This window comes from Bos javanicus, chromosome 19 (genome assembly GCF_032452875.1).
Source record: "Bos javanicus breed banteng chromosome 19, ARS-OSU_banteng_1.0, whole genome shotgun sequence".
NCBI lineage: Eukaryota > Metazoa > Chordata > Mammalia > Artiodactyla > Bovidae > Bos > Bos javanicus.
This window is the reverse complement of record NC_083886.1, coordinates 16014782-16032905: the sequence shown is the minus strand read 5'-3', so window position 1 is coordinate 16032905 and position 18124 is coordinate 16014782. Positions and strand designations below refer to the sequence as shown.

Genomic DNA, 18124 nt, shown 5'->3' with positions numbered 1-18124 from the left:
AACTCCAGTACTTTGGCCAACTCATGTGAAGAGTTGACTCATTGGAAAAGACCCTGATGCTGGGAGGGATTGTGGGCAGGAGGAGAAGGGGACGACAGAGGATGAGATGGCTGGATGACATCACCGACTCGATGGACGTGAGTATGAGTGAACTCCAGGAGATGATGATGGACAGGGAGGCCTGGCATGCTGCAATTCATGGGGTCACAAAGAGTCGGACATGACTGAGCGACTAAACTGAACTGACCAACAGTAGTTGAGTTAAAGGATGTTGTAAAATTCATTTCCCAGAAAACGAAGGTGTCATTTCGCAGGTGTCTTGTCCCACCCCTTATACCTCAGTTTTCTTTGTTTCTCCAACAAATAATGAGCATGCTGTTTTCCCAAGTCTCTAAGCTTTCACTTGACCTCATTACAGTTTGAAGAAGTATTCATATGATCACGTGGAGCCAAGGGCAGGCCATGGCTCACCATCTGTCCTTATGAAAAGTGGATGGGAGGTTGTCCCTCACTGATCAGGCATGTCTTGGTACAAAGGGCAGAAATTGGTCATCTTTTGAATCAAAGCAGTTAGGTTGGACACAGGAAGTCATTTTCACATTAATGTATAATAGGTCATCTACAGGGGGCCATTTTGAATAGAAATTGCCACTTCTTAATCATGTAGGGCTTATTACAGACACTACAGGGTGACTGCCATTAAATTAGTGATGTGTTTGACTTCATCTTAGGGCCTTGAAGCTCATTTCTGCCTTTTGTTACAGGCTTTGGAGCCTCTCTGCTTTGTGCAAAAGAAAGAGCTTTATATAAATTAACCAGATCCAAAGATGTCTGGCATTTATTCTAGATGGTAAAATAGTAAACTTGACATAAACAATGCCTGTGTAATACTTGAGAAAACTCCCTAAATACAGATAAATTCACATTTATACAGTCTCTTAGCTTTCTCAGAAATATCATTTTCCAAGAATCACAGGATTTCTGTTTATTACAATGTTTACTTTGTATTCAAATTTTAACTCTCCCTTGAGGGCTACATTTCAAACCATCAGCAGTATTTGGCCCCTTGTGAAACTTACCACAACAAGTAGAAAAGAAAGAGAATAGGTAGAGATGAGAGTGCTGGGTCACTCAGCACCTAGAATTACTCAGAAGGTAAGGGACTGTCTTAGCTCATACTGTATGACATCATTCCTCAGCCAAATTAGAGATGACTGTGTTTAGCTGTGTGTGGAATACTCAGAATCATCTTAACTGCTGAGACTCCACTTGACATTCATACCCATTGGAAATAGAGACATCTTTTGCAATTTATTTGTAAGAGCTCTTCAGAGAATTTTTAACTTTTATGCATCTTCCTTTGCCTGAAGGAGAATAATTTACATAATCATCAAGGCAGTGGTTATTAATATTATCTATATTGAGCATTCTAGCTTTCCTAGTCTAGACCCATGACCACCCATTTGTATCTCTGTTAAGATGGAGTCAGAACAGTTTTCTAAAAGGACTTTTTGCCTTGGTCCTTTTCAGTCACCTCTGAATAGATAAGACTAGTCTCATAATCAGGCAGGTGTCCTTGGTAGATTCCATTGTGTTCACAAGTTCTGAACCCTGTCCCTTTTCTCTTAAGACCTCTGTATTTGTATTTTAACAGGCAGTATGGGAGAGCTGTATTTTAGGTTCTTGTCAGAGTTCAGACTCACTGTTATTATTTACCTGAGATAAAGTGTTAGGGAGAATTCCCTGTGTTCTTACAGATGTTGGATGTACCACTGAATCAAGCCAAATTAGTAGAGAGCTGGGGATCTAACAAGGATTTGACCCTTATTAGAATTGTTTTTACTGAATTACACTGGTATCATCATCCTATAGTAAGGGTTGTATATGAGAAACTATCCTGTTTGGGTTTGTTATCAAAGTATTTATTTATTTAATCATATATTTTCTTCTCTTGGAGACCCTGTAAAAAATTCCTAACCAGTCTTAGGTTCTCTTATGCATAAGTATGTAGTTAACTGCCCCTCTGAATGGCTTCTCTGACTAGATTTCTTTCCCATATCAGATGTTTGGAACCTCTGTCCATGGGATTCTCTAGGTGAGAATACTGGAGCGGGTTGTCATTTCCTTCTCCAGGGGATCTTCATGACCTAGGGATCAAACCCGTGTCTCTTGTGTCTCCTGCATTGGCAGGTGGATTCTTTACCACTGTGCCTCTATCTTCATAGTAGACTTAATCTTGTTCTTTATCTATGCTGAGGATTCAGGAAAGTATGTGTGAAATCTTTGTGCTTCTAATTTTAAGTAAAATGGTTGTATAATTAGAAATACTATTGGTTATGAAAAAAGAACAACCCTTGAATCCATGCCTTTAATAAGATCTCTTTTTCACTTTGATGGTTTTAAAGGAAATATAAAGAATACACAGAGAAGTGTCCAAACTTTAGTAATTACCCTTTTTAGTACATGGAAAGAAGTCTTCACCTTGGTATTTCCATATGTGAGCTAGAAACCACCATCATCAAAATCATCTGTGCTTGTTGAAAATAAAAATTCCTGGACCCCCCCTTCTGACATAATGAATCAGAAACCCTGGGCCCCCCTTCTGACATAATGAATCAGAAACTCTGGGTTAGCCCTGGAATCTGTGCTTTAAATGGCTTTCTTGGTGTGTTAAAATGTTGATGCATGTTATAGTTTTAGGAATTAGTGTTTTAGGGCTTGCCTGATAAGAAATGTTTTGAAGCTCTCAAATTTTGGGTAATACATTATTTTCTTGAGATCCACACGAGGGCCTATCGGAGTAGCAGTACAGTAGATCCCAAACAATTTTCTGAGTCGCCAAACACATAATGACACTGTAAAATCATAAAAGGTTCTGATTTTTTGTCGTTAGCCTTGACTGGGCCTGATTTATCATGGCTTCCATGTGAATAGTGAGTCAGTGAAGGCCTGCTGATAGTTGGCCTATCAGATTAGCCCTCAGGATAATTGAGTTTGGACAGTGGAGATACTTGTCCACTCTTGACTTCTGGTCATGAAAAACTTGCACTCATTTTCTCATTTCTCATAGGACTAAATGGTAAAGTCACTGTTAAGATTTATAGCATGTACCCCCTTTAATCCATTGATTCTATCTCTAGAAATTACCCTATCGTAGTGTTTTGAATTTGTGGGAGACTCAAGCTTTTTTCATAGAAGTATGTATTTTGTGAATCTCCACAGGAATTTTTTTTTTTTGGTTAAATATGTAGCTGATATATGAGAAAAATAATTTGAAGTAAAAAAATTTTACTTTGATTATATTATTTGATTATATTATTAAGCTGTGTTGTATAGTTTTAATACATTTAACAACTTACTAGACAAATTAAAATTTTCCCAGTTAAGTAATGTGTAGTATTCATTTTCATTGTGTAATAAAAAACATAGTCTACAGATTTTAAATGACGTGCTTTGGGGACTGAGTGTACAGATTAAAACTTTGAATTTAAATATCAATAAAACCTGGGATGGGGATTGCTTTCCTGATGTGATACTCGGAGAAACTTGTATTCTACTCTTAAAAAAATCAACTTATGTTTTATAATATTTAAGTTTTGTTTCCAAATGAAAATCTAAGGAGATTTCAGTCAACTGTTTATAAACAGTTCCTCAGGAGCAAACTTCCTGCTTCAACATGCAGCAAAACAAATGCATCTAATTTGGATATAGTCAGTTTCCTTTTTTTTAATAGCATTTCAAATACTACAGATAGTTTGATTTAAGTAATGTATATGTACATTTCTTTTAGAATAATGCAACCTGTGAATATGATAAAGATTATCTTGAGATAAAATTTACCATTTTTATGCTGTATTAGCTTGTATCTCAGTTTTCTTTATACTTTTTTATTTTTAACCAGCAATCCATGTTGGGTGCAAATAAACACTCAACACTCAAATAAACACTCATATGATGAAGAAAATCTATGTAAAGCAATCTGGGTCATTTCTGGTTTTGAGCTGAATGGCAAGTGCCTTAAGTGGCTAAATTATGAACCAGTTCATCTGCTTATGTATAGACTCATGGGAAAACCCTGGCCTACTTTAAAGAAATACTTTTCTTTGTGTGTTTTAGATACAGAAATTGAAATGGGGCTGATTGTTGCCTTTAATAACATAATACCACTGAAACAATTCATGGGTAGATGAATGCCACCATATAGACAGACTCTCGGAGGTAGATACCGGGATATTTACTGCCACTTTGTAATGACCAGAAAACTGAATAGTATAAAGGAGGGAGAAGGAGGCAGCAATCTAAATGTTCATCAATGGGACACTAGTAAATAATGATGCAGTGCTGTGTATATAGTGGAAAAATGACAGCTGTGTGTGCCACTATGAAGAGCAGCGTGAGGAGGAGTATAGGATGAAACTGGCTTTGTGTAAAATGAATATATGTGTGTGTGTGAGCTCATAGTGCACTATTCATATGGATGGGTACTTGGGGGATGGGGGAGTTAAGGTAGGGGAGGGCTGGGTGATTGGGGGAGACTTACTTTTATATTATTCATTTCTAAATTGTGCTGTGGCATTGATAACAAATTTTCCTCAGCCACAATCATGTATAAAATTATTTTAACCACCACACAAAGAAACGAGGACACTAAATCCGTCACCCTTTTTAGAAGCACTTAGTTTTATATGCTGTCTTAAACAGTTTTTTTTTTTTATTATTTAGATGATAGCACCTCTCATATTTTAATAAATAATTAATGTTCTTTGAGCTCTTTGAAGCCAGGCACCATATGTTGTCTCTGTTGCCAGGGCCTAGCCAGTGTCTCCACGGGAGATACTTAATATTTGAATAAAGAAAGAAGGTATGGGTGAAATATATGTAAGATGTGTTTCATGAATAATTCTGCTAATATTTATAGCAGTTAAAAACATTTTTATGTCCCAGGGACATTTGAAGCAATTGATTTTTCTTAGGTTAAACTTTATTTTCTTCTTCCCAACTTCCTTTCTGAATTTGAGTCTTAGAACTAACCTCAATTTATATTTAAATTCTTTGAAACGTTAGAGATTTCAGAATTATGAGTACATTAAAAACATATTGAGTCTAAATATCTTCTTACAGCCAACCCTGCATAAATTGCTACAGCATTACCTTGATAATAAATCAGCAGTTTGAGTTTCTATATGGAAAAGAATTACATTTAAACCTTCTTGTGTTTGCCTTTTCATTAGGATTCTGATAATCCTGACCTTCGAGACCGGGGCTATATTTATTGGCGCCTTCTCTCAACTGATCCTGTCACAGCTAAAGAAGTAGTCTTGTCTGAAAAGCCACTGATTTCTGAGGAGACAGATCTTATTGAGCCAACTCTACTGGATGAGCTAATCTGCCACATTGGTTCTTTGGCCTCAGTGTACCATAAGCCGCCCAATGCTTTTGTGGAAGGAAGTCATGGAATCCATCGCAAACACTTGCCAATACATCATGGGAGGTAAGCAGGTAAACTTGGTTTGATTGAGAAGTGATTCTTTGTATAGACGAAGTTGGTCTTCCTTAAGCTTTGCTATGCTTTTGGTAAACCTGTTCTGCTGCCTTGGGGGCTTCATCTGAATTCTAGTGACTACACACATATAATGGATAAAAGACCTTTTTGAGTTCTAATCTCAGGGTTGGTAAGATTATGCCTTTAGAAAATTGTGGTAAAAACTTTCTGAATGGATAAAGTTTGAAGGTTGCTTAAGACTCTAAAAGATGAGGCTAGAAATTTTCCCATAGTTGAAAACTTGGTAAAAAACATATACAGGCATACCATAGAGATTGTGGGCTCTGGATCCAGAACACTGCAATAAAGCGAGTCACAAATTTTTTGTTGGTATTTCTGAGTGCATACAAAAGTTACATCTGGTCTATAGTGTAGTCTATTAAATGTGCAGTAGTATTACGTCTAAAAAAAGTCTTTTGTTCAGTCGCTAAGTCACGTCTGACTCTGTGACCCTGTGGACTGCAGCACACTGGGTTTCCCTGTCCTTCACTGTCTCCTGGAGTTTGCTCAGACTCAATGTCCATTGAGTCAGTGGTACCATCCAGCCATCTCATCCTCTGTTGCCCGCTTCTCTTCTTGGCCTCAGTCTTCCCCACCATCAAGGTCTTTTCCAGTGAGTTGACTTTTTGCGTCAGGTGGCCAAAGTACTAGAGCTTCAGCTTCAGCAACAGTCCTACCAGTGAATATTCAGGGTTGATTTCCTTTAGGATTGACTGGTTTGATCTTCTTGCAGTCCAAGGGACTCTCAAGAGTCTTCACCAGCACCATAGTTCAAAAGCATCGATTCTTCAGTGATCAGCCTGCTTTATGGTCCAACTCGCTCATCCGCACATGACTACTGGAAAAGCCATAGTTTTGATTATGTGGACCTTTATTGTCAAAGTGATGTCTCTACTTTTTAATATGCTGTCTAGGTTTGTCATAGCTTTCCTTCCAAGGAGCAAGCATCTTTTAATTTCATGGCTGCAGTCATGTGGATCACAGTCCACAGTGATTTTGGAGCCCAAGAAGATAAAATCTGCCACTGTTTCCATTTAATCCCCATCTATTTGCTATGAAGTGATGGAACCAGATGCCATGATCTTAGTTTTCTGAATGTTGAGTTTTAAGCCAGCTCTTTCACCTTCATCAAGCAAGAGGCTCTTTAGTTCCTTTTCACTTTCTGCCATTAGAGTGGTGTCATCTGCATATCTGAGGTTGTTGATATTTCTCCTGGCAGTCTTGATTCCAGCTTGTGCTTCATCCATCCCAGCATTTCACATGATGTACTCTGCATATAAGTGAAATAAGCAGGTTGACAATAAACAGCCTTGACCTACTCCTTTCCCAATCTGGAACCAGTTTGTTGTTCCATGTCCAGTTCTAACTGTTGCTTCTTGACCCACATACAGGTTTCTCAGGAGGCCGGTAAGGTGGTTTGGTATTCTCATCTCTCTTAAGACTCTTCCACAGTTTAATGTGTTCTACATAGTCAAAGACTTACGTGTAGTCAGTGAAGCAGAAGTAGATATTTTTCTAGAATTCCCTTGCTTTCTCTGTGATCCAGTGATATTGGCAATTTGATCTCTGGTTCCTCTCCGTTTTCTAAATCTAGCTTGTACAGCTGGAAGTTCTTGCCTCACTGAGGCTAAAGCTAGCTTGAAGGATTTTGAGCATAACCTTACTAGCATGCTAAATGAACGCAGTTGTGCCCTAGCTTGAACATTCTTTGGCACTGCCTTTCTTTGAGATTGGAATGAAAACTAACCTTTTCCAGTCCTGTGGCCACAGCTGAGTTTTCCAAATTTGCTGACATATTGAGTGCAATTCTTTAATAGCATCATCTTTTTGGATTTTAAATAGCTCACCTGGGTTACCACTGATATATTACAAAACTTTACAGTTTATACCATGTTTTCATTTGGAGCTTCCCCGGTAGCTCAGCTGGTAAAGAAACCGCCGACAATGCAAGAAACCCTGGTTCAATTCTTGGGTCAGGAAGATCTCCTGGAGAAGGGACAGGCTACCCACTCCAGTATTCTTGGGTTTCCCTGGTGCCTCAGCTAGTAAAGAATCCACCTGCAATGTAGGAGACCTGGGTTCGATCCTTGGGTTGGGAAGATCCCCTGGAGAAGGGAAAGGCTACCCACTCCAATATCCTGGCCTGGAGAAATACATGGACTGTATAGTCCATGGGTGGCAAAGAGTTGGACAGGACTAAGCGACTTTCACTCACTTCATTTGATCCTTCCTAAAATAGATTGCTTTGTTTTGTTATCATTTTATTGGTGAGGAAGCTTTGTCTCAGAGAGGTGGTCACTTGCCTGGGACAATGCATGCAACTAGTTATTAGTGGAGCCAAAGCTTGGTCCTGGTCATCTTACTCTAATTGCCCCATTCTTACAATACCCCAAGTGTTACTCTGTTTATTTCACTGGAAGTGTGTGCATGAATTTCTTCCCAGGTTTACTTCTGTAACTCTTGACTGCCAATTCCTTGGCTTTAGCTGTCTGTTGAACTTCGCTATTTGTTTTTCTTCCTTGAAACTTAACAGAATTGAAAGCAACATATAATTTTCCCTGTTACCCCTCCAGATTCCTCTTATAAGGAGCATCACTAGTCTTTTGCTTCTTTGTTTTTGTTTGTTTTTTCCTCTGAATTTGATTCTTCTTTCTTCTTTGTTCAAGCATTGTCAAAACCTAACTAGGAAGAGGGGATATATGTAAATACACAGCTGATGCACTTTGCCTCTACAGCATAAACTAAAACAACATGGTAAAGCAACTTTACGCCAATAAAAAATAATTAAAAAAAAAACCTACCCAGGGTTTTTAGAGAAAGCATTTGTTTATTAATGGGATTTTTACAGAATATTTTTTGTTTTAAAAAATTATTTTATGTCTTAGAAAACACACAAGATAGAATGTTAAAACATAATCAACACTCAGCTTCAACAGTCATCAGTATTTTGCCAATTTTATTTCATTTATCACTCCCACAATTTTTTTTTTAGGGAACTGGAGTGTTTTAAATTTCAGACCTCATATCACTTCATTCATAAGTACTTTAATTGGTATCTCTAAAAAATAAGCAGTTTTTAAAAAAATTATATTATCAAGCCAAAGTTAGGAATAATTCCTTAATAGTCAAAACTGAACTTTCAGATTTTTTCAATTGCCATTCTCTATTCTGTTTTATTAAAGTTTATCTAAAATTGGTTTTACTTTTTGCATAAATGTTTGGAATACTTCACAGTGAAGCCAACTGAGCTGGAAATTTTCTTTTGAGATTTTTTTTTTTTCACTTGGTAAGATTTAGGGGACGTGAAGATGAGGAATATACAACTCTGAAAACAGGTCTAGAACATTACTGTAGCGGGTGTGTGTATAGTGGACTGAAGTTGGGAGAGTGGACATGAAGATGAGCTAAGAGTAATCAATTTAATGTTAAAAGGACTAGTCCTTTCTTAAAACTCACTATTCCCTTTTTAAACAATTACTCTTAGCTCATCTTCATGTCCATTCTCCCAACTTCAGTCCACTGTCACACAGCTGCTAGAATACTGTTCCTCTAAATGTTATTTTTAGTTTTGTTCAACAAGTAAAAGTGATTCAGCATTGCCTATCATATAAAAATTAACTCTCTAGACCTGTTTTCAGAGTTGTATTTTTCTTGTCTTCATTTCCCCTAAATCTTACAGTGTCTGCTCCTGCCAATATGATTTTTTCACTGTCCGTAAAAGTCAAATTGTTTATTTCTATGCCTTTGCACAAACTATCCCTTCATTTTTGGAAGGTCTCTCCCTGGTAGTTCCTTATAACTATGCTATGTTATTCTTAAAAATCTAGCCCTAAAACCATCCTCAGAAGCTTTTGGGAATCAGCCCCGCCTGCATCTCATCTGTAGTCTGTCATTGCGCAGACAGACACACAGTCTCATTTCTGCTGTTCCGCAGTGAATGTGCTTTCCACTTGTTTTGTCAATACTGGTTTTGGGGTTGGTTTGTTCAAGTGTAAGTTATTTGAAGACAGGAAATATATTTCTCTCTTTATTTTTTTTAGATATTTCTCCAGAGTTCTCATTACAGTGTTCCCTTACAGAGTAGGTGCTCAATTAAAATTGATTGATGAGGTTGTTGTATATATGGTATAATATAAAATTGATTGAAGAGGTTATATTGTATAAGAGCATATGACATTGGCTTGTTGCCTTGTTACCAAGTCTCTGCTAAAACTGACTTTTCTCTGTTCCCCTCTTTCTGTTTGTACCTTGCAGCACTGATGCAGGAGACAGCCCTGTGGGCACCACCACTGCCACCAACCTGGAGCAGCCTCAGGTTATTCCCTCCCAGGGTGACCTTCTGGGGGATCTTTTAAACCTTGACCTTGGTCCCCCAGTCAATGTGCCACAGGTATCTTCCATGCAGATGGGAGCAGTGGATCTCTTGGGAGGAGGCCTAGATAGTCTGGTAAGCATCTTCCTTCTTTCTTTTAGTTCTTTTAAATTCTTTTTGTTTTTAAATTTTGGGAGTTATTTTTAATTATTGATATGCTGAAGAACATTTAATCTTTCACCTTTTTAGAGCTAGATGACAAGCAGAGCAATGTCCTTTGATAAAGGACAGGATTATGTGTCTCTAGAGAATTAAATGATACTGTATGGGGAGTGTTTGCATGTGTACAGGATTATTTCGTTGTCCTGCCTTTAAATAGAACTTTTGGTGTTTAACCAACCTAGTTGCCTTTCCAGAGCTTATTATTGCTCCTGCTGCTTAACTCTGGATGGCCGCTGTAATTCCCCTTTTGACCTGAACATCATTTAAATGATCTCATAGTGATCATCCTACTTTGAGGCTTTCAAGCTTTTGCCTTTTTTTATTTCAGTATTTTATTGGCTTATACCTTATCTAATTCTGAAAGATTCTGAGGCAGACATTTGAGCCATTTGTGGTTGGGTTTTTTTTTAATGTATCTTTCTTACAGTTGGAAAGTACTTCTTGATTGGTTCTTTTTTCCTCTTCTCCATCCACATCTCCCACTCCACACTGTCATACTTCCAATTTAATTAGCTTCCAGGATTCTAATACTAAAAGGCTCCAAAGTCCAAAGTGTCTGTGAATATGTGCCAATTACTTACTGTTGCTGTGCAGGATACATGAGAAATATTAAGGATGACCTTCCATCTGGGTAGAGAGGCAGGCCAGAGAAATAAGAGGTCTTATCACATGGCTCCCTGCAAATTAGATACTTAATTGTGGTGGAATTACGCTGTTTTAGCAGGACACTTGCAAATAAGATGTTTGCCAACCTGATGACTATATATATGCCCAACAAACTGATTTATTTCCCAGAATTAGAAATTGAAAGTCAGTGCCTTAGATACAAAAATATTATGTCCTCAGAAATTATATAAACAAAACAGCCTTCCTTTCTGTTTCATACACTGACATTTTCTCTTCTACTTTATGAACAGTGTTATTATGTCTGGGATTTATACCAGCCAGTACAGGTGCATTAACTTTTGACTGACAGAGAGTCTAAGGAGATAGGGTTACCATCATATCTCTGTGGATGATACATTTTACTAATGGAAATCACTGCTTCCAGGGTCTATATACTGACCAAGCTCTGGACTGTAGCAAATGGTGACACAGATGAGCATTCCTTTTGTCTTTGTGCGAATATAAGCATTGCTTTTCATATTCAGATCTCTTTAATGAACAGAGTTGACTGAATAGCTTCCTCATGTGATATTCTGCATTGCTCTATAGCCTCCTTTCTAGACTCAGGAGACTGACAAATGAATATTGAAATATTCATGCAGACTCCCAGAAATCCCTTCTAAACGTTGAAACAGCTCTTCGTATTCTGTTGACGTATGAACTACAAGTTAAATGTTAAATTATCCTCACGTTTATGCCTTAACAACCCTGCTTATTTCTCTAGAAGTTTACAACATGGTGGACTCATTGAACCTAAGAAGACAAATTAAATTTGAAGGATAGAAGGGAGAAAGAGGCTCTGTATTTCGATGATGCCTGGCCCAGGATTCTGTCCTCTTGTTTCTTGACCCACTTTAGCTAGCATGGAAGGAAAGAGAATATTATTTCCGTTTGGCTTGGTATCTTAACTCTTTTTATCTTAGCTCTTGCTGGTCCTTAACACCAGTGAGTTTTTTCTTTATATTTTATGCAGCCAATCCAGTCATCTAATAGAATTCTGGAAAGTTTATATCGGGAAGAAAATTGATTAGAACTTTCTTAGATTGTAGTAGACTAAGTCACATGTGGGCTTTTTCTTGTTTGTTTTGCAAAGGATATTCTCTTTGGGGCAGAGAATAAACTTTTTATACTTGGATGTCTAAATATTATATAGGGGTTGCTGTGTAAGCCCAGTAATGTTCCTGTAATTCTAAATTTTAGCTTATTCTGACTTTGAGATTTAAAATGGCATTCTTGGTGTTATAGCCCTAGAAAGTGTTTACGTGCAGGTTTCTTCAGCTTATTCTGCGATACAAATATATCCCAGAAATCAGAATGAGGAGGAAAAGCCCTTCTTTTTGCTTTGGATCTGTCTGCAGTTAAATATATATTCACTCAAAGAACCAAGATTCCTTTTAAGAGAACATCACAAGGAAGAGACCTAAATCTGGTTGTGTGAAAGACGAATTTCTGTGGCAGCAGTAGTCTGTGCCATTTTTAAAAAGCTTTTATTGTTCTTGTGTAAATTATCTAAAGACAAAAATAGTTCTCAGGGTTTTTATTTAATCTATATAGATAGTGCTGTTTTTTGAATGAATCCTTACCTTTTTAACAGTGCTCCTCAAATTAATGTGTACATACATCAAATGGAGATCTTGAACAAGACAATTGTTGTTGGTTGGGGGTATGACCTAGGAGTCTCCTTTTCTAACAGACACCCATGTCTGCGGACAACATTTTGCATCATAAAGACATGGAATATCTGTAATCACTGTGAGCCACTTCACTTTGGTGTTGGAATAGCTATTGATAAACCTCCGTGACTTTTTCTCCTGACTTCAGTAAACACATTCCTGGAAAGATGGCTCCTACTCTGCCTCACATTGAGGGAGGGCATGAAACTCTTAAAATTATTTTGTTAAAAGTCTGTCTTTTATTCTCTAGGAAGAAGAATGTTGCTGGGTACGGTAGAATTTGACCCAGGTCCCCATTTAAAATGTAGCCTGGATCAGAGTTATTAATACGTGGTTGTCTGGCAAGCAGCACTCAGGTTACGTCGTCAGTGTTCATCTCAGAAAGGCTCTCCGCAAAGTTTCTGCTTGCTTTTATCATTGGTTTCTAACAGAACCTTACCCATAGAGGTCAGTGGTGTGCTGCTAATGAAGCGTGGCAGCTACTTACCTTTTATTCCAAGCTTTGTGTTCTCAACTCTAGCTGCATAATTGGTATTTACAAAATACATATACTGGCAGTGTTTGTACCTAGCTCTAGAACAATTAAACAGAATTTCTGAGAGATAGGACCCTATTGTTGTTCAGTCGCTCAGTCGTGTCTAACTCTTTGCCACCCCATGGGCTGTAGCATGCCAGGCTTCCCTGTCCTTGAGCATCTCCCAGAACTTGCTCAAACTCATGTCCATTGAGTCAGTGATACCATCCAACCATCTCATCCTCTGTTGTCCACTTCTCTTCAATGATGTTATTTTTTTTTAATATCCAGGTTATTTTAATTTTGCAGCCAAGACTGAGAATATTGAGCCAAGTGAAGTTCCAGATAAAGTTAGGTAGAGAGTTTAAAAATTGGTCTTTAAGCCAAGACAGTGATTACCACAGAATTATATTCTGGTGAGTCTTGGCACCTCCTACAGAATAGTCCTCTCTGAATTTACCTTTGTTCTGTCCCTCCCCACCTCACCCCTTACCCCCAACTCTAGGACATTTTCTTACTGTGATTTGCTATTAGGTGATCCAGCCTATCAGAAATTGGCCAAAGGTTGAATTTGACCAATTTAGATTTAGTTGCTCATTCCCAGGGTTCTTTTACCCTTGCTCAGGGTTCATTTACCCTCGCTCATGGTCCATAATTGGAGACTGAAAATTGTCTTGTATTTTAGATTATCTATCCATTTTCTGTTCCTCTGTCTTAAAACTTGAAATTCACTAGAGGACAGTAATATTCTTCCATTTTCATATCTTGGTGAACCTCCCATTAGATTTTATTTCCCCTCTTTCATCATCACACTTACAGAATTTTGAGATTTAGTGAATTGTGACTTTTCTAGAGCTGTTATTCAGGAAATACTTGTCAATCCATTCATTCATTATTATTATTACTTATTACAACTTACCTGAAGGCTCTAGCCTTTGCCCATCAATAATAGTGACTCATATAACAGCTGCTATTCTTAAACCAGAGTGAGGTAGGTATGTAGCTGTGACATTAAAAAAAACACACACACATGTGCACATCATGCCGCCCAAGTGATTCTTAACATGGTGTTTTTTTGTTGTTATTTGGTTTGTTTTCTTGGGTGTTTTTTTGTTTGTTTTTGTTTGGTTTATTTATTTATCTTTTTTAGAGGTAGTTCTTTGAAAACCATTGAGTTTCCCTGGTAGCTCAGCTGGTAAAGAATCCACCTGCAAGACAGTATGGTACTGGCACAAAGACAGAAATATTGATCAATGGAATAAAATAGAAAGCCCAGAGATAAATCCATGCACATATGGACACCTTATCTTTGACAAAGGAGGCAAGAATATACAATGGATTAAAGACAATCTCTTTAACAAGTGGTGCTGGGAAATCTGGTCAACCACTTGTAAAAGAATGAAACTGGACCACTTTCTAACACCATACACAAAAATAAACTCAAAATGGATTAAAGATCTAAACGTAAGACCAGAAACTATAAAACTCCTAGAGGAGAACATAGGCAAAACACTCTCCGACATACATCACAGCAGGATCCTCTATGACCCACCTCCCAGAATATTGGAAATAAAAGCAAAAATAAACAAATGGGACCTAATTAACCTTAAAAGCTTCTGCACATCAAAGGAAACTATTAGCAAGGTGAAAAGACAGCCTTCAGAATGGGAGAAAATAATAGCAAATGAAGCAACCGACAAACAACTAATCTCAAAAATATACAAGCAACTCCTACAGCTCAACTCCAGAAAAATAAACGACCCAATCAAAAAATGGGCCAAAGATCTAAATAGACATTTCTCCAAAGAAGACATACAGATGGCTAACAAACACATGAAAAGATGCTCAACATCACTCATTATCAGAGAAATGCAAATCAAAACCACTGTGAGGTACCATTTCACACCAGTCAGAATGGCTGCGATCCAAAAGTCTACAAATAATAAATGTTGGAGAGGGTGTGGAGAAAAGGGAACCCTCTTACACTGTTGGTGGGAATGCAAACTAGTACAGCCACTATGGAGAACAGTGTGGAGATTCCTTAAAAAACTGGAAATAGAACTGCCTTATGATCCAGCAACCCCACTGCTGGGCATACACACTGAGGAAACCAGAAGGGAAAGAGACACGTGTACCCCAATGTTCATCTCAGCACTGTTTATAATAGCCAAGACATGGAAGCAACCTAGATGTCCATCAGCAGATGAATGGCTAAGAAAGCTGTGGTACATATACACAATGGAGTATTACTCAGCCATTAAAAAGAATACATTTGAATCAGTTCTAATGAGGTGGATGAAACTGGAGCCTATTATACAGAGTGAAGTAAGCCAGAAGGAAAAACATAAATACAGTATACTAACGCATATATATGGAATTTAGAAAGATGGTAACAATAACCTGGTGTACGAGACAGCAAGAGAGACACTGATGTATAGAACAGTCTTATGGACTCTGGGAGAGGGAGAGGGTGGGAAGAGGGAGAATGGCAATGAAACATGTAAAATATCGTGTGGGAAATGAGTTGCCAGTCCAGGTTCGATGCACGATGCTGGATGCTTGGGGCTGGTGCACTGGGACGGCCCAGGGGGATGGTATGGGGAGGGAGGAGGGAGGAGGGTTCGGGATGGGGAGCACATGTATACCTGTGGCGGATTCATTTTGATATTTGGCAAAACTAATACAATTATGTAAAGTTTAAAAATAAAATAAAATTAGAAGAAAAAAAAAAAATCCACCTGCAATGCAGGAGACCTGGGTTCAATCCCTGGGTTGGGAAGATCCCCTGGAGAAGGAAAAGGCTACCCACTCCACTATTCTGGTCTGGAGAATTCCATGGACTGTATAGTCCATGGGGTTGCATAGAATCGGACACAACTGAGCAACTTTCACTTCACTTTGCCTTTGAAAATCATTGATGTGTACAGAGCTTCAGATTTTTTAAAATGTTTCTGTATCACTGGACTTAAATGAAAATGGATTTCTGATATACTCTTCACTTTCCTCCTTAGTTTTTCCTTGTCCTTTAGCATATTCTCTTTTGTTTAAAACATAGTTTCCTTCTGTTAGTACAGACTTCACTGTCTGCTTGATGTGGAATGAATTTCAGTTAATGAAACTTACGAGATTGATCTGTTCTATGTGTAGAGCAGTGCAGTATACTGTTTCAGTGTTATTGGGGTTTTTACTTCTTTGTTTTAGAAGCTGTATGGGTGTCTTTTGATGCCCCAGCTACCAAATCTAAGAAACTGCTCATCCTGGGTAGTGTGGCTTTTCTGACAGTGCAGACCCTTCTGGTTTGGTGTATATGGGAGATGACCCGGCACCCATGTGTGTAAACCTTGCATACACGTTATACAGATACAACATGTGCTGGTGAGTGTGATATCTCTAAGGAGCACTCAAGTGATAATTGAATCTTGATTATTTGTTTCCATTATTTTCAGACTGTCAGCAAAGACCTTGGCTAAATTATGGCCTTCTTTTCATCCAAGGTGCTGTGTGTTACTCTGTTTAGAAAAATGGTGCTATTGTATATCAAGAATGAAGAAGAAACATCATCCAGAATGCCCTTTCTCTATGCTGACAGGGGGTTTCCTGCCAGAGAAATGTGCTCGCAGAGTGCCCATCTAAAACAGAGTAGGAGAGAGGAGAAACTGCCTTTTCCAGACCCCAGTGTATGTTTTTCAGAACATCCTACCTGTTTCTTACAGATTTTTACCTTTCAGATATTTTAACTGATGCACGATTATAGTAATGATTTTGAGGTTTCTTTAGCCCATGGGAAATCCATGCTACATCTCCATCTCTCTTCCTCTGGAAAAGATTTACTGTGATTTAAGAACTTAAGTTTTAGAGTTGGAAGTGTTGTGGAGAGAGCTTTGTAAATCGTAGCCCAGTTTTGCCTGGTAAATCCTTAAGTGGCTTTTTGTAACCACTGTCTCTTTTATCAGTGCATAGGTTTCGTGAAGGCTGGTCTCAGGCAGTTTGAGGAATAATTACCAAATACCAAGTGCCAATCTCTGTGCTAGAACTTTTCTAATTTCTAATCCTCAAAATATAAGTCTGAAGGGTAATTGGTATTGGGTCTTATTTGACAGATAACTGAAGGACGCATAGCTAGCAAGTCTCAGTCAGGATTTTGAACCCAGAACTTTTTAAAAACTTTAAAGTTTATACACACCTTCAGTGTCCTGTGGTTCCTGCAGTTTGTTATTGTCATCTTCCGTAGTAGAGTCCAGTCTCACTTAACTTTGATCCTTCTCAAACTGGAGTACACAATCTCTGGAGTACACAGCAGAGCATAGGGTGCATCTGAAGCTGCAGGATAAACCTGGTTCCTCATCTTGTAGTGTTAAGTTTTACTCTATGGCAAGCAACATAAACACACTGTATTAAGGCTTAGAATGTAAAATTTATGAATGTTTTAAGATAAAACACAAGACTTGCTTGCCCTAGGCCTTTCCATGATATACTTCCTGCTGCTGCTGCTGCTGCTAAGTCACTTCAGTCATGTCCAACTCTGTGCGACCCCATAGACGGCAGCCCACCAGGCTCCCCCATCCCTGGGATTCTCCAGGCAAGAATACTGGAGTGGGTTGCCATTTCCTTCTCCAATGTGTGAAAGTGAAGTTGCTCAGTCGTGTCTGACTCCTAGCGACCCCATGGACCGTAGCCCACCAGGCTCCTCCATCCATGGGATTCGGTGCCCTCTATGTGAATTTGAGCTAGCTTACCACTAGGAGGCACTTGAAAGTTTGAGAAAGACAATAAAAATATTCATTAATGAGAAGAGGGATTGGATAAGTTTATACATCTGTCTTCCAGCAAAAGGACTAAGATTGCTTAATCTTACCCTCTTTCAAGTAGAGCCACAAAATCCTGTGTTCCCAGCTATTTGGTGGTGAGCTGTGATACAAAGCAAGTGCTTTCAAGGCAATAAAATGATGCATGGTGCATTCTTGTGATGAAAACTGACAGTCAAAACCACTCAGAGAATACTTTCAGATTCTAGAAAAAGCTTTGGCTTTGCTTGGGAATAGAGTGGACGGGGTCATTTTTTCCCCTTAATTGGTTCTATTCATATGTTTTGGCTGTGTTGATGGAGATAACGGTGCTCTGGGCAGTTAGTGAAACAATTTTGTCAGCCTTCTATCCATTTTGTGATAATTTTCACCAGTGAAGTGATTCATTTC

At 38.3% G+C, this 18124-nt stretch overlaps 1 protein-coding gene across 5 annotated transcripts in view; it reads left to right on the top strand.

Annotated features, from left to right (window-relative positions):
• Positions 1 to 18124, top strand: part of AP2B1 (adaptor related protein complex 2 subunit beta 1) — a 114983-nt gene that overhangs the window by 50480 nt on the left and 46379 nt on the right. For all 5 annotated transcript variants that reach the window (XM_061390359.1, XM_061390356.1, XM_061390358.1 and 2 more), the window contains exons 13-14: positions 5232 to 5491; positions 9797 to 9989. In XM_061390359.1, coding sequence (XP_061246343.1) covers positions 5232 to 5491; positions 9797 to 9989 — 453 coding nt within the window. The remainder of the gene's footprint in view (positions 1 to 5231; positions 5492 to 9796; positions 9990 to 18124) is intronic.